This window comes from Ricinus communis, chromosome 5 (assembly GCF_019578655.1).
Source record: "Ricinus communis isolate WT05 ecotype wild-type chromosome 5, ASM1957865v1, whole genome shotgun sequence".
Lineage (NCBI taxonomy): Eukaryota > Viridiplantae > Streptophyta > Magnoliopsida > Malpighiales > Euphorbiaceae > Ricinus > Ricinus communis.
The window spans coordinates 28,675,279-28,688,402 of NC_063260.1; the positions used below are offsets into that span (position 1 = coordinate 28,675,279).

At 29.7% G+C, this 13,124-nt stretch overlaps 1 protein-coding gene across 1 annotated transcript; it reads right to left on the reverse strand.

Moving 5' to 3' along the window:
* Nucleotides 1–134: 134 nt before the first annotated feature.
* Nucleotides 135–8,134, reverse strand: LOC8289079 (E3 ubiquitin-protein ligase RNF14). Its single transcript, XM_048374547.1, is given in 8 exon segments — nucleotides 135–726; nucleotides 972–1,116; nucleotides 1,283–1,509; nucleotides 2,686–3,071; nucleotides 4,525–4,793; nucleotides 4,795–5,027; nucleotides 5,108–5,182; nucleotides 6,512–8,134. Coding segments are annotated over 8 exon segments (1,980 nt in total). The 5' UTR covers nucleotides 7,028–8,134; the 3' UTR covers nucleotides 135–597.
* Nucleotides 8,135–13,124: the final 4,990 nt, after the last annotated feature.

Below are 13,124 nucleotides of genomic sequence, written 5' to 3' on the forward strand. Positions count from 1 at the left end.
ATACAGAGTTAAAGCTCTCGTTATCTTTCCAGATGAAGGGATGATTTGGCCCCTGGACTTGTACCGAGTGGTTATATAAATTTTAATTTTTTTAATAAAAGAATAAAAAAGTTTCATTTTACACGTTAATTAGATTTCCAGAAAAAGGGTTAATTTGATCCTGAATTTGTATCGAGCCGTTAAATAAATAAATTTTAATTTTTTAACAAATAGATCAGAAACTTTCTAACACCCTTCTGATCTATAATGTCACCAACCATCACTATCAACTATATTCAGCCTAACCATCCACTATACCATAACCATCATTGTAGCTCTCACCAAGTGTCATCTCATGATTAGCCCCAAGATGAGAAGTCTGCAACCATTCGACCCATTGATATAAAACTTCCTGCCCTGGTAGTTCCATCCATATAATATAAAGTTCCAGCATGGAACAGAGATTGGAAGTCCTAATGGAATCCAACCACTGAACATTAAATGGTAAAATATATGTAGCCATCATGTAACTCTTTATCTGCAATCTGCAGAGTGGATCAAATAACCATGCTGTTTACCAAGTCTTTGACTTTCCTCTTCAAATAGGGTGGTTAGCATCTATCCAGGCGTGTGCTGCTTGCAACCCTTGGGCCCAAAATGCTGAGCACTGCGCCTCACGATCTTTTTGCACAAGTAACAATAGTGATTTTGGCATGCCCAGCAAAAGATGTGATTGTTATTCCCAACCTGTATAGGCATCCAAAGAATGGTAGATTGTGAATTAAAGATTTACCGAGGCACATATAAAAAGGTTACAGGCTTATAGAAAGATCATATACATTTCCCAGTATTTACGTGACTGGGTGGCGATAGATAATCTGTTGGCTGCTATTGCTACTCCATACAATGGCTGAGATGACCATAACCTCGATCATTATACATACATAGAATTTAGTTCTCCAGCATCTTAATCCAACCAGAGTCTCACTAACCTTTGCATTATCTTGACCACAATTAGGGCACCTGTGAGCATGCTCAGAAAACAGCTCAGCTTGAACCTGAGCCACAATCTGGCGGGCATTCATCTGCCTCTCCCACTGTTCAATTGCTTCTCGTGGGAATAGTTCACATGCATCCCTTCAAAACAACAGAAGCTTATTTAAGTAAAGCTGACCAATACCACAATTTAGTTTTATTAAAAAGCTGGTAAATGTACAATCATGTAATAAATGAACAAAACATTGATCTTGAACTTATCCAATGCAAATACAACCACCAAAAAAAATCCAACGGATTCACTTACCTAAAATGATCATATCCATCAATGGCTTTGTTGCAGCGGTAGCAAAAGTACCGCCCACAATTATTACAGACCATCTTGTTGCAACCTTCAGTTCTTGAGATTGCCATCTTACAAGATGGGCATTGCTTAGCATCACGATGTATTTCCTTGAGACTAAGAAGTTCATTGATCATCTCGCGCTCCCTAAGCTTTTGCTTGTCTTTGAGCTGAGACGAATTCTGGCGCTCCTGTAGACAAACTCAATTGACATTAGAAGATATTAACACCATCTATAATCCAGGAAAGAACATGATGAAGTATGTTGCTGAAGTACTAGTAAAAAGCTGGAAGTAACAAGGAGAACCAGAAACTTCTGAACTTTTGCGAAGTTCTTAATTCTCTCCTTCAAAGCGACCAATCATCTTGAAACAGACACAATGCGGTCGTGACAGCCGTTACATGAGATACAATGATCTATTGTTGTGGAGCACAAATCTCTCTGCCAAAATGCCAGATAACACATAGGTTACCTATTTTTCCACTGCAATAATGGGTCTTACACATTTAAACCCTATCTGCACCATTTTGTAAAATGTAATACTTTGATGTTTAAAGGTGTTAATTTAATGCTTGAAAAGGTGGTCGGTTTATGGTAAAGGGGTTTGCTTCTAATTATACTTGCTGAAAAAGAGGACTCTTTCACCTCAAGAAAGAAAACGGAAAAAATGGGACTGTTTCACTCTGTTTCTGAGCTTCAAGGTACCACTTTTGAACTAAAGAGCAAGTTTAGTTGAGATACATGTTTTGGTTGATCAAGGTGTCTCATTTACACACACAACCGCATTCCTTTGAAATTTGAAATAGGTCAAAGCAAAAACATAAAATATCTAAAAGGAAAAAGACCAACAAAAACAAACAAAAAAAATCACCCCTTCTCAGGCAGTTATATAGGGACCTATATAACTTCTTATGAAATGATAGAATTGTAAATTTGACAAAATTGATGAATATTTTATCATTACCCAAAAATAAACATAGTAAACCTTAAAAAGTCAACTACAATATCCTCAATCTTCTCTAGTGGCCTTAGAAGACTTCCCCAACTCCATAACTTTGCAAAGCCCATGGAAAATCAAGCATATTGTGCATAGATTCATAGATTCCACAAGATCTTAGAGAGAGAACCTTGTCCATATTTGTCATCATTTGCATATTGTGCATTTCGTTAGGTTCTTACTAATTAACATTCCAACACCTTCTGAGTTTGATTCTTACGATATAGTTACTAATTAAAATTTCTTGATCGAATAATTTGCATTTCCCAGAAGAATGACATAGCGAACAGTGGAAGAATAACATGCTAGAAATAAGCAAATAAAATTTACTTCTAAGATTCTTCAAAATAAATACTAAAAGAATTTTACCTCTAAGACACGGAGCCTTAATTCTGGTGTTAAACATACTTCGCCTACATGGAGTCGCTCCCTGCAAAGTGTACAAAAGCTAAAGAAGCATTTGGAGCACTGTGCATGCTGGTCTTCGTCTTCAATGCAGGGTGTTTCACATCGTGGGCAATAGGCAACATCAGACATGGAATCTAGTGTTTTCTGTAACATTAAAGACTCCCAACGTTCATATTCTTCATCACCAAGCAACTGTTTCAATAAACCAGGAGGTACCATACCCCCACATTTCGCATCTGGACATTGAAGCTTATTCACAGTGCCTTCTGTAACATGTATGCCGCAATAAGTCTTCATGCATGTGCAACAAAAAAAGTGCTGGCAAGGTAGCCTGATAAAGTCGCTGCCTGTTAAGAGAAATAAACAGAAAGGTGAAAATATTTTATGGGAAGAAAAGTAATATAATAATAATGATACCTCTGAAATATCCAAAAGTAATATAATAATAATGATACCTCTGAAATATCCGTTCACATTATTTATAAAATACAAATAATTATTCCAGAGAAAATAGCAATGTCGATAAACAAATTTAGTCAGACATGGACTGAAATGACAAATGACCAATATTTTCTTGCCCCGAAAATGTAAAGAAAAAGCTCAGAAGGTAGTGAGTGGTGGGTTCCCAATCATTTGATGATTTTTTACAAAAGATAAGTTGGCTTAATAGATATCTACTTAAAAATGACAGAAACTTCAAGCAAGATTCTGTCTGAAACGAATATGGGTGAGAATGTTCAAAGGAACATCATGTTCAACTAACAAGATCTGCCATGCTTCTTCTGAAGTCTTTACCCACTGTAATTCTTTTATCCACGTACTTTAAAAAAAATAAAGTAATAAAGCTAGGTTGAAAACTGATGTTTAAGATTTTTGAAAAGAGAATTACCGCTTTCTGGAACTATGAAAATTCATATGAAAAATTTCCATATAAAATTTTCAGCTTTAAGGCAGTCAGTCTATCAGGTAAGAAGTCCACAATTACCATATAACAATGGTACATCACAGCTAGATTTTGTAATTACTATAGATGATTATTATAGTGTCCATAATAATTTTGTATCTTTTATATTTGAATAAAACAAGAATAAGGTTGCCTTCTCTTCCTCTAAGCTCTATTCTTCCTTTCTACCTTCTATGAGCAAATTCAAAACCTCATAATGCCCTGACTCAAAGTTTCACTTCCAAACCCTAATACTGCAAAAACTGAAATCCTTTTCCATCATTTTTCTGTTTCAAGGCAAATCATAATATTTGGAATTGCCTAACCTGCAGAATAATAAAATTTCCCAAATATGATGATTAAAGACCCGCCTGCTTGATTAGAAACTTGGCCCTCTCTTGCAACCTCAATACCAACAGGCATACTGATATATAATAAGACATCCAGATATCAATCAATTACAGGTACAAACACTACAACTGAAGATCAGATAACGTACAAAAGTTTTTGAGTTAAACAGCAGACTCCCCAAGTCTTACAACAATAACAGGGTCTCGTAATCTTAGGATGGTTAATATCTTCTCAGAAAAACAGAACTGTTTAATATCTCCTGACATGACCTTATCATCAATTCCACCTCAACATTGCTGTAACCACCACCCTTCCCAGCAATGGGAGGGAGAAAATAAGAAATTGAAAAACAATAAATTGGACTCACGGTAAGATATTTTTAAAATTCACATCCTTAAAAGAAGCTAAGAGTTGAAGGTAGATGAGCCATACCAGCAGAGTGAATAATTTAAACTGAAGTTGAGAAACTGAACTAAAATTTTTTAAAAGGAAAGTTTGATGTTTACCAGTGTATTCACTGTAACAGATGAGGCATTCATGCAAGTTAAGGCGAAAGTTCTCATGGCACTTCTCATCATTATAACTCCTCAATGAAGGAATATCAACTTCAGGGGAGACACTTCCTGAAACTGCACGCATGTCTTCAGAATGTACATAAGGACCAAGTGTTATCTCTTGATCAGCCCCAAGATGAGAAAGAGAAGAAGTCTGCAGCCATTCCACCCACTGATATATAATTTCCTGGCCTGGTTTTTCCATCCATATTGTGTCCAGCATAGAACAGATTGGAAATTTTAATGGAATCCAACCACTGAACTGAAATGGTAAAAAAAGGTGGTAGGTGACTCGGGTATGATTTAGGTAATAAGAAAGTTAGAACAATTGGTGGAAGATACTGAATTCTGAATGAATATGAGTAGTCACTTTCACTTTTCATCTTAAGGTCCTGTAATGAATTAAGCTTTGCAGTAACAGAAAGTTCACCAGTAGCTTCAATATGGATGAGAATCTGCAAAATAAAACACAGGTATTAGACAACTCGCTTCTTTGCTGAGAAAAGAATTCAAAATAATAGGCTCTCGCAGTAACCTGAAAAGATCTTAGGCCTCCTTTCTTGTTAAGAATGAAGACATTCTCTCCATAAATGGACTCCATCACAAGCAACTGTATAAATTTTAAATATAAGAAGAGGCAGGACAAAAGCAACAAAGAAAAAAAGGGTTCCGAGATATCAAAATAACCATATAGACCTCACTCTGTAAACCATTTTCTGAAGCTTGTTTTTTATCCCACTCATCCATTATAACAAAATCTTTTGATCCATGTAAAAAGGAAAAATATGGGAAATAGTCCGAACTCCAAGGTTTTTGCTAACATTTAGCATATTAAGTTCAATTTGTTATATAAGTAGAACCAAATATTTTGATCCAACTGAGGTTTTGTGAGCAAACCCTTAAGTTGAATAGGGTACAAATGTATTAAGACATATAGACTAATATCTAAACCATCACAACTAACTAGATTTTCATAAGAACTACAGCAAAGAAGAGTATCTAATCACTTTATGGTACAATTACAGGCAACTTAAAAAGACTGGATGTTCACCGAGGGTGAGCAAATAATACGACAGGGAAAGAGGCATATCAAACAGGTTACTAATTCAATTAGCATCACAAGATATCCTTTGCCCTGCACACAAATGTTCGAGACAAGTAGGTGCATACGTACAGAAGGAGAGAGAGACAAAACCATCTTAGAACCATTATTATGTCGGCAAACAAATTTTGTGATTAATCATTCTTCACATTGACAATAATACCTTGTCGAACATTCAATGCCAACTGCCAATGATTGGGGATCTAGCTTTCAGGGAGAGCAAATAGCAAATAAGGTGCTATATCAAATGTTGAATAAAGTCTAGGACTGAAGTTAGAGATTGAAGCCTGCCGTAACTAACATTCGGCGAGGTGAACACAAGGAGGGGAATCCAATATACTTAGTTATCATATTTAGTTTTGGTATTTGGCAATGGCTAGGTTGACATCTTAAAATTCAAGAGCGATATATCCTAATTTTATTTTTTCAGTACTTTCGCTTAGTGACTTTATTTAATAAAGTATCATTTTTTAAAGAAAAAAAATTCTAAACTTTATATTGTTGATATATGTATTCATTTCCAAGTTCCAAGGTCTTAACATGGTCAGACAAAGCTTCAAATAAAACGGATATCAAGTATCAGTGAAAAACTCCACAAGGAAATCAAAGTAATTTTCCTATTCCTGGAGTTTCCAAACAATATATAGGCTTTGTAGAAGTCAGCAAATATTGTTTCACTAAAGTCTTACTAAACTCAAATTAAACTCATATATAGTTCTTATGCACTTCAAAGTCCCACATATCAATAGCACAGAGTGATTATAGAATAGAGGTTTCAAATAACACATCAAATTGAAAATGCAAAACAAACCAACACATAAAGTTCATATGAATTACCTCATCCGCTTGCAGCTGATCATTATTCCTGAGCTGCTCCTCAGACAACTCTGGCTCGTCGACACCTAACCGCAGCTTCTCCAACAAACACTCAACATCGTCTACTCCATCCTTCGTTTCATATCCTTCTTTGCCGTATTTACTTTTACTTTTATTTAATCCCACATCGTTGTTTTCCTTATTTTCAAGCTCCCTATTCGAAGAGCCAACTTCAGCAATCAAACTTGGTCCAGATTTTGGAGAACCCAATTCAAAATTCTCTACAAAATCATGTTTTGATGAATGGCTAGGCCCGTTACGCGAAACCCACTTGGGGTTTTGGTAAGTATCATGAGATTTTTGTTGCTGACATGAAATTGAGGTGATAGAAGAAGATTCAATATTGGATTCTTGCTGTTCTTGTTCTTGAGGTTGATGATGCGGTTTGTTGTCGTCAGCTTTGACGGCCCAACTTTCATAAAGATGGTGATGTTGGGTTTTGCCGCCACCGCCGCCTCGTCCTTTAGTCCTTCTCATAGCGGGTTTACATACGAAGTTTAGTCTGTTGTTTCTGGAGGTTGAAGATGGTGCGAGCGTTTCGAATTATCACCGTTATCGATTTTTTTATTACTGTAATCTTAAATTCGCAATGAAGGAACTTTTATTTACAACAGAAAAATTATCTGTGGTACATTCTTGGACAGGGCGGGCTCTAATAACCACTCATGAATTAACTCAGAATTTAGAGACGACCAGCTGTTCAATCCGTTAGTTTTAGTTTTGGTTTCCATCACTTCGTATATCTTTGGACCAAACTAATAAAGAGCCTATAACTTAATAAAAGACGTTGGATCCAGGTTGAATTTGACCACTGAAACTTTTCCAGCAGCTAAATAAATACTCTTGATTTTTTTTGGGCCATCTCAGCACAAGACTCATTATTTTTAATTCATTTAGATCTTTTTCTTCTTTTTCAAATGAGGAGCGCAAAGTTGCAAACTCAATGAAGTGCATGAATTGCATACTAATTCAATAATCAAGATTATTGCTTAATTCAACCATCCTTACTCTAAATAATTTTCCCCTCTCTAATCAAATAATCACTGAAAAAACTCACCACCGCTCACGGCATTCCACAACTCTATCATCTCCATTGCCTCCATCATAAGCAAAATATCATAAGTATACTGTATGAAGAATTGAGCAATCAAATGAGCTTATAGACTGGAGAAGACAAAAAGAGTTACAGAGAAGCTTTTTAAGCGGTAGGAAGAGTACATGATTCTCAAAAATTCTTCCAGGAATTAGAATTACAAAAAATAAAAATAAAGCAAAGAAAGACTGTAACTATATGAATTACAAAAGAGAGAAAGAAAAGAAGGTTACTGGCTTAAAAGCGTTGTTGGTGTAAGCATGCAAGTCTTGCCAACAATACAGTCATCACCCCGTCAAATTCATAAAAACCTAACATCCACCGTGAAACCCACATTGAATTAAGCATTATTCCTTTCTTGATTTTGATTTGAAAAGACAAAAAGAAGTAAAACAGAGGAAGAAGTTGGCTTGAGGCTGCAGGATTCATCAGTGAATGGGTCAGACAGCGTCGGTAGTAGAATTAGTATTCTCTCATTTCCTCATTTGAATTTTTTTTGGTTCAATTTAGTATAGAATGATCTATAAAAAGAGAGTGAGAGAAACAATGAGAATAATAAAAAAAAAAGTATATCTTGATTTTTAAGTTTATATTTTAATATTTAAAAATAATAAATATAAATTTATTATTTATCAATTTATTTTATAAATATACATTAAATCTTGATAAAAAAATTTAAAATTTATATGTTTTATTTTATTAATTATAGAATAATAATTTCATAAAAAATTTAATTAATAGAATAATTATAAATCACACCTACCATTTAAAAATATATAAGTCGAATAAAAATAATAAATTTTATACTAAAAGTAGTTCAAAAAGGTTATTAAAGCATTATACATCTCCCATCATTAAAAACATAAATAATTTATAAGGATAAAGATTTGATTAACCAAACGAGTAATTTTGATCATTTTGCTATTAATCAAACTCAAATTCAAATTTATTAGTTAGATTCTATATTATCTAATTCATTAAATCTTATTTAATGGCCAAATTAAATCTCATTTTAAATACATCATAAAAAAATTTTAATTTAACTTAATTGTTTTATGATGGATACGATAAAAGTAATATATGTAATTTGTTTTGATATAATTAATTAGTATAACATGTAAAAAGTTTAAGCATATATATTGAAAAATTAAATGAATATAATTTTTGAAAAACTATTTATTGAGATGAAAAGAAATGCAAACATAAGTTAACAAAATATCTTAACTTTAATAAGAAGGTGGTTATACTATTAAATTATTACAGACACACGTGTACAAAAATTGATAAAAAGTCTAAAAAATAGATTATTATATTAAATCATTTTACATAAGATAATTTATTTTATATTTGATTTTTAATGTAGCATAACTTTTTTGAAATATATCTATAATTATTATTATATGAAAAAAAATTTGAACCGAAAAATAATTTATAAATTATTATGATATGTGATTTATTTTAATTTAAGATTTACACAAATATAGTGTGACTATAAAAAGAAATAGTTTTTGTGCTATGGATTAGTTCATGAACCATAACAGTTGAGTGTTCATTTTAAAATGAGATAATTACTATTAAGCTATTGTGTTTTAGTCTAATATATGAGTTCTATCTTTATCATTTATTATTATATTAAAATTTATTCTATTTTTATAAAATATATTATTACTATTCTTTCAAAATCGATAGAATTAAATAATTAAATTAATAAATATTTTTATAACTTTGTTCTTGAATTCTTTACTAAGAATCAAATTTGTCTTAGGAAGAGTAGTTTTGTAACAATTCCTATAATGTTTAGAATAAATAAATAATTAATATTTTTTACTTTAATTTTTAGTATAGTTTAATTATAAAAATCTAAACATGTCAAAAATACTCATGTTTAAAGTAATAAGATTAAATTATAATAATTACTACATAAGATAAATATTTATAGTTGAATATATTTTTTTATTATTATTATGCTAGACACTATAGTTATATTATATTAAGAGTTTATTATAATTTAATAAATAGATTAATTTTATATGAATTTAATATTGTATATAATCAAACTATAATTTTTTTAATTTTTAATTTTTAATTTTAATTATATTAACTTTGAAAAAGGGATATATTTAACTTTTAAGTACATTAGTTTTGAAAAAAAAGAAGAAATAGTAATTAATTTTATAAATTGACAGTCGGAAAATAATAGAATTGATTGACTAAAAATAAGAATTTAATTTTCTTATTAAAACTTTAATGAATCAAAAACCATATAATAGAAGAAGTAAAATTTGATTGGACAACACTACAATATAATAATTTTGTATTGTATAGTTATTGGTGCATTAATTTTCATGATGGAGGTGACAAGTTTGGAAATTTTTCACTAGAATAATAGTAGCTAAGTAGTCCTTTCTCCCACTTTCTAAGGTGTGTATCAAGTTATGATGGAAACCGACCAGTTTGGACAAATCTATCATTAGTTTCCAATTTCTTTTTTTCCCTTAATTTTCTCTACTGTTCATTTTAGGGCACATTTGAGAATCTTAAAAGGCATCTCACTTATGACCAATTTAATCTGTTTAAAGAAATTATATATGTAAAAGTAATTTATTTCAGCCGTCTATTTCTATTTATATATTAATTTCAAAACATGTCTCACTAAAAAGAAAAATCAATGGCCAAAAAAAGTAATGTCAATTGCCTTCTCCATAATGGAAATTGGACAGGCCATTAATTTAATTTATTAAAACATCACATTAGTTGTGTTCCTTGCTTAAACTAAACACATACCCAACAATAAACATGATTCTAGTTTCTAGAAGTTGACCGTTAAGTCATAATTAATCAGTCCATTTATCTTAATGCTTTCTTACGCAATGGTACTTCGATTATTGCTTATAGTAATTAATCACCTACTAATCCATTTATTACCAAAAACCTTGAGGTTTACTGAATTCCTTTTATATATTTATAATTGCTACATTATTTTTTGTTCAACTTTGAAGGTGTATTTTCTGCAACTCTTCAACCTGCATAATAGGTTTTACTTTACCATAATGTACATTCAAACGCCTAATACAAATTTTCATTTATTTAATTATTTTAGTACTTTCATTTTTAATTTAGTGTTTTTATAATAATTCTATTTTACGATTTTTAAAATACTTTTAATTTCACATTTAAGAAACATATTGAATTATTTTTTTATAATATTTAGATATGTATGCAATACATTTAAATGTATTGAATAAAATTATATATCAAAATATTATAAAAATATAAACTGACGTGTTTATAAAATTCTGTTAAAAATTAAAAATATTATATTAAAATTACAAAATTCAAGCACTTTAACTGGACCTCTACTTTTCTTCTTACAATTTTTCTGAACAACCTTTCAACATACCTGAAATCCATAGGAAACCTGTCTCATAGTTTCCTGTGTTCCTGGTATGTTAGCGACGGAGGATTGTCATCCGTCGCTAAATTCCAGATCCACCGGCAAAGGCCGCACTGTATTATGATTGATAATTTGAAAGACAAGTGAAGACAAGCCGATACTAGAAAGGCCTTCAGCTGCATAATTGGCAACTTGAATTATACGATCCCCACTTTCATCCCATTGCGCGTTTCCAGTACCCTCCATTTTATAATGTCTCTTCTTCCGTACTGCTTTTCTATCTTTCCTCCAGTGGTACAAAATTTATTAATTTTATATTTAATTTAATTTTAATTCATTTTTAATATTTTATATTTATTTTAATTTTATTATTTTGTAAATAAATAATTAATGTTTAATAAAAATAATCAGTAAAAAAACGATTAAAAAAATAGCGTTTCAATTTTTTATCAACAAAATAATTAAATTTACAGCTAGATTTAAAATTGACTAATTGAAATAATTAAATTAAAATTTTATAAAAAAATAAAATTATTAACTATTTATATTATTATTTTCTATTTTTCTATTCACATTTACAAATTAAAAAAAATACCGACATAATAAGGTGAAAAAGAAAAACAACTTCTAACTTGTCTTTGTTTCATTTTCTAATAGAGGCGTGACAGAAAGAAATTATGGTTTTATATTTTTTCAAGATGAAATGGTTTTATATTTATTAGATCGACATAAATATAGGTCATGAAATAGAAAATTTAAATTTTATATTTATTTATATTTTAAAATAAATATTCGATTATGTGATTTCTATTTATAAAAATAGATATAATTTCATAAATAATTAATAATAATAATTACCATTACTTATTGAGAAAAATTAAACTGCTGTGAATTTTAAAAAATATATATATAATAATTTTTTTAAATAGTAATTTTATTTTTGCTCTATTTTCTAATCCAATATAATAATTCAAAAAAATAATTCTTCCTCTGTAAAAAAAATAGGTCATCCATATTCTAAATTTTATTGTGTCTTTGTAAAAAAATAGTAAATTATTTTTTATTTTTACTATCTAAATGTTAAGTTAGATGCCATATTATAGTCACTCTTTAAAATATAATAATACTTTTTTTGAATACCACTTAATTTTTATTTTGACTTTTATTTCTGTTCAAATTTATTTTAAATATGTCTCTTTTTATTCTCATATTTTTATTTTTCATAATTATCTTAACCTCCGTTTTATGATTTTAAAAAATGCAACCGAATTTGGATGAAAGTGATAAAAAAGAAAAAATATATGAAGGTAGAAAGAGATAAAATATAATATATGGATTTGTTTAAATAGTATTAAATTTTTTTCCATATATTTTTACATAGAATAGTAAATTTTTTTATACTGATATTCTATATAAAAATAACTTTCATATAGTGATAAAAGATTTCGGTCTCAATTTGTGTCGATTGTAAATAAGAACAAATTTTATATTGTAATAAATTATAAATATTTTAAATTTTATCTTAATAAAATATAAATATATTTTAAAAATATATGTTATGCTATATTTTATCTTACTATATTATAGTTTTATCTTTTAAATTTTATTTTTATAATATGAGAAAATATTGACGTATTCTTTTTAATTGCTATTATTTTATTACAAAAATTAAATATTAAGTAAAAAAAATAATTTAAATTTTAAATTTTCATTAAATTATAATATTTTTATGGTTATAAATTTTATTTGATTTCAAGTGTATAACTATATAAATATTTTATGAATTTGAGAGGTGAATCATCAAGGCAATATATTTTAAATTATTTTTTTTTTTTGCCGTTTTGCTTGATACTAAAAATTGAGATTCTAGTAATAATCAAAAACAAAATTAAGAAATGATACCATTTGGAAAAATATAACAGAACTTGGATGTTATTGTAGCTAATTTACTAAAAAGACAACCAACTTAAAATTTTCTTTTAGATCCCGAATATTTGAATCTTTGGAAATTAAAAAAGAAAAACAAGCACAAAAAGCTATGGAAAAAGTTTCAGCAGAAAAACTTGGCAAGTGAGCATCGCGCTCTG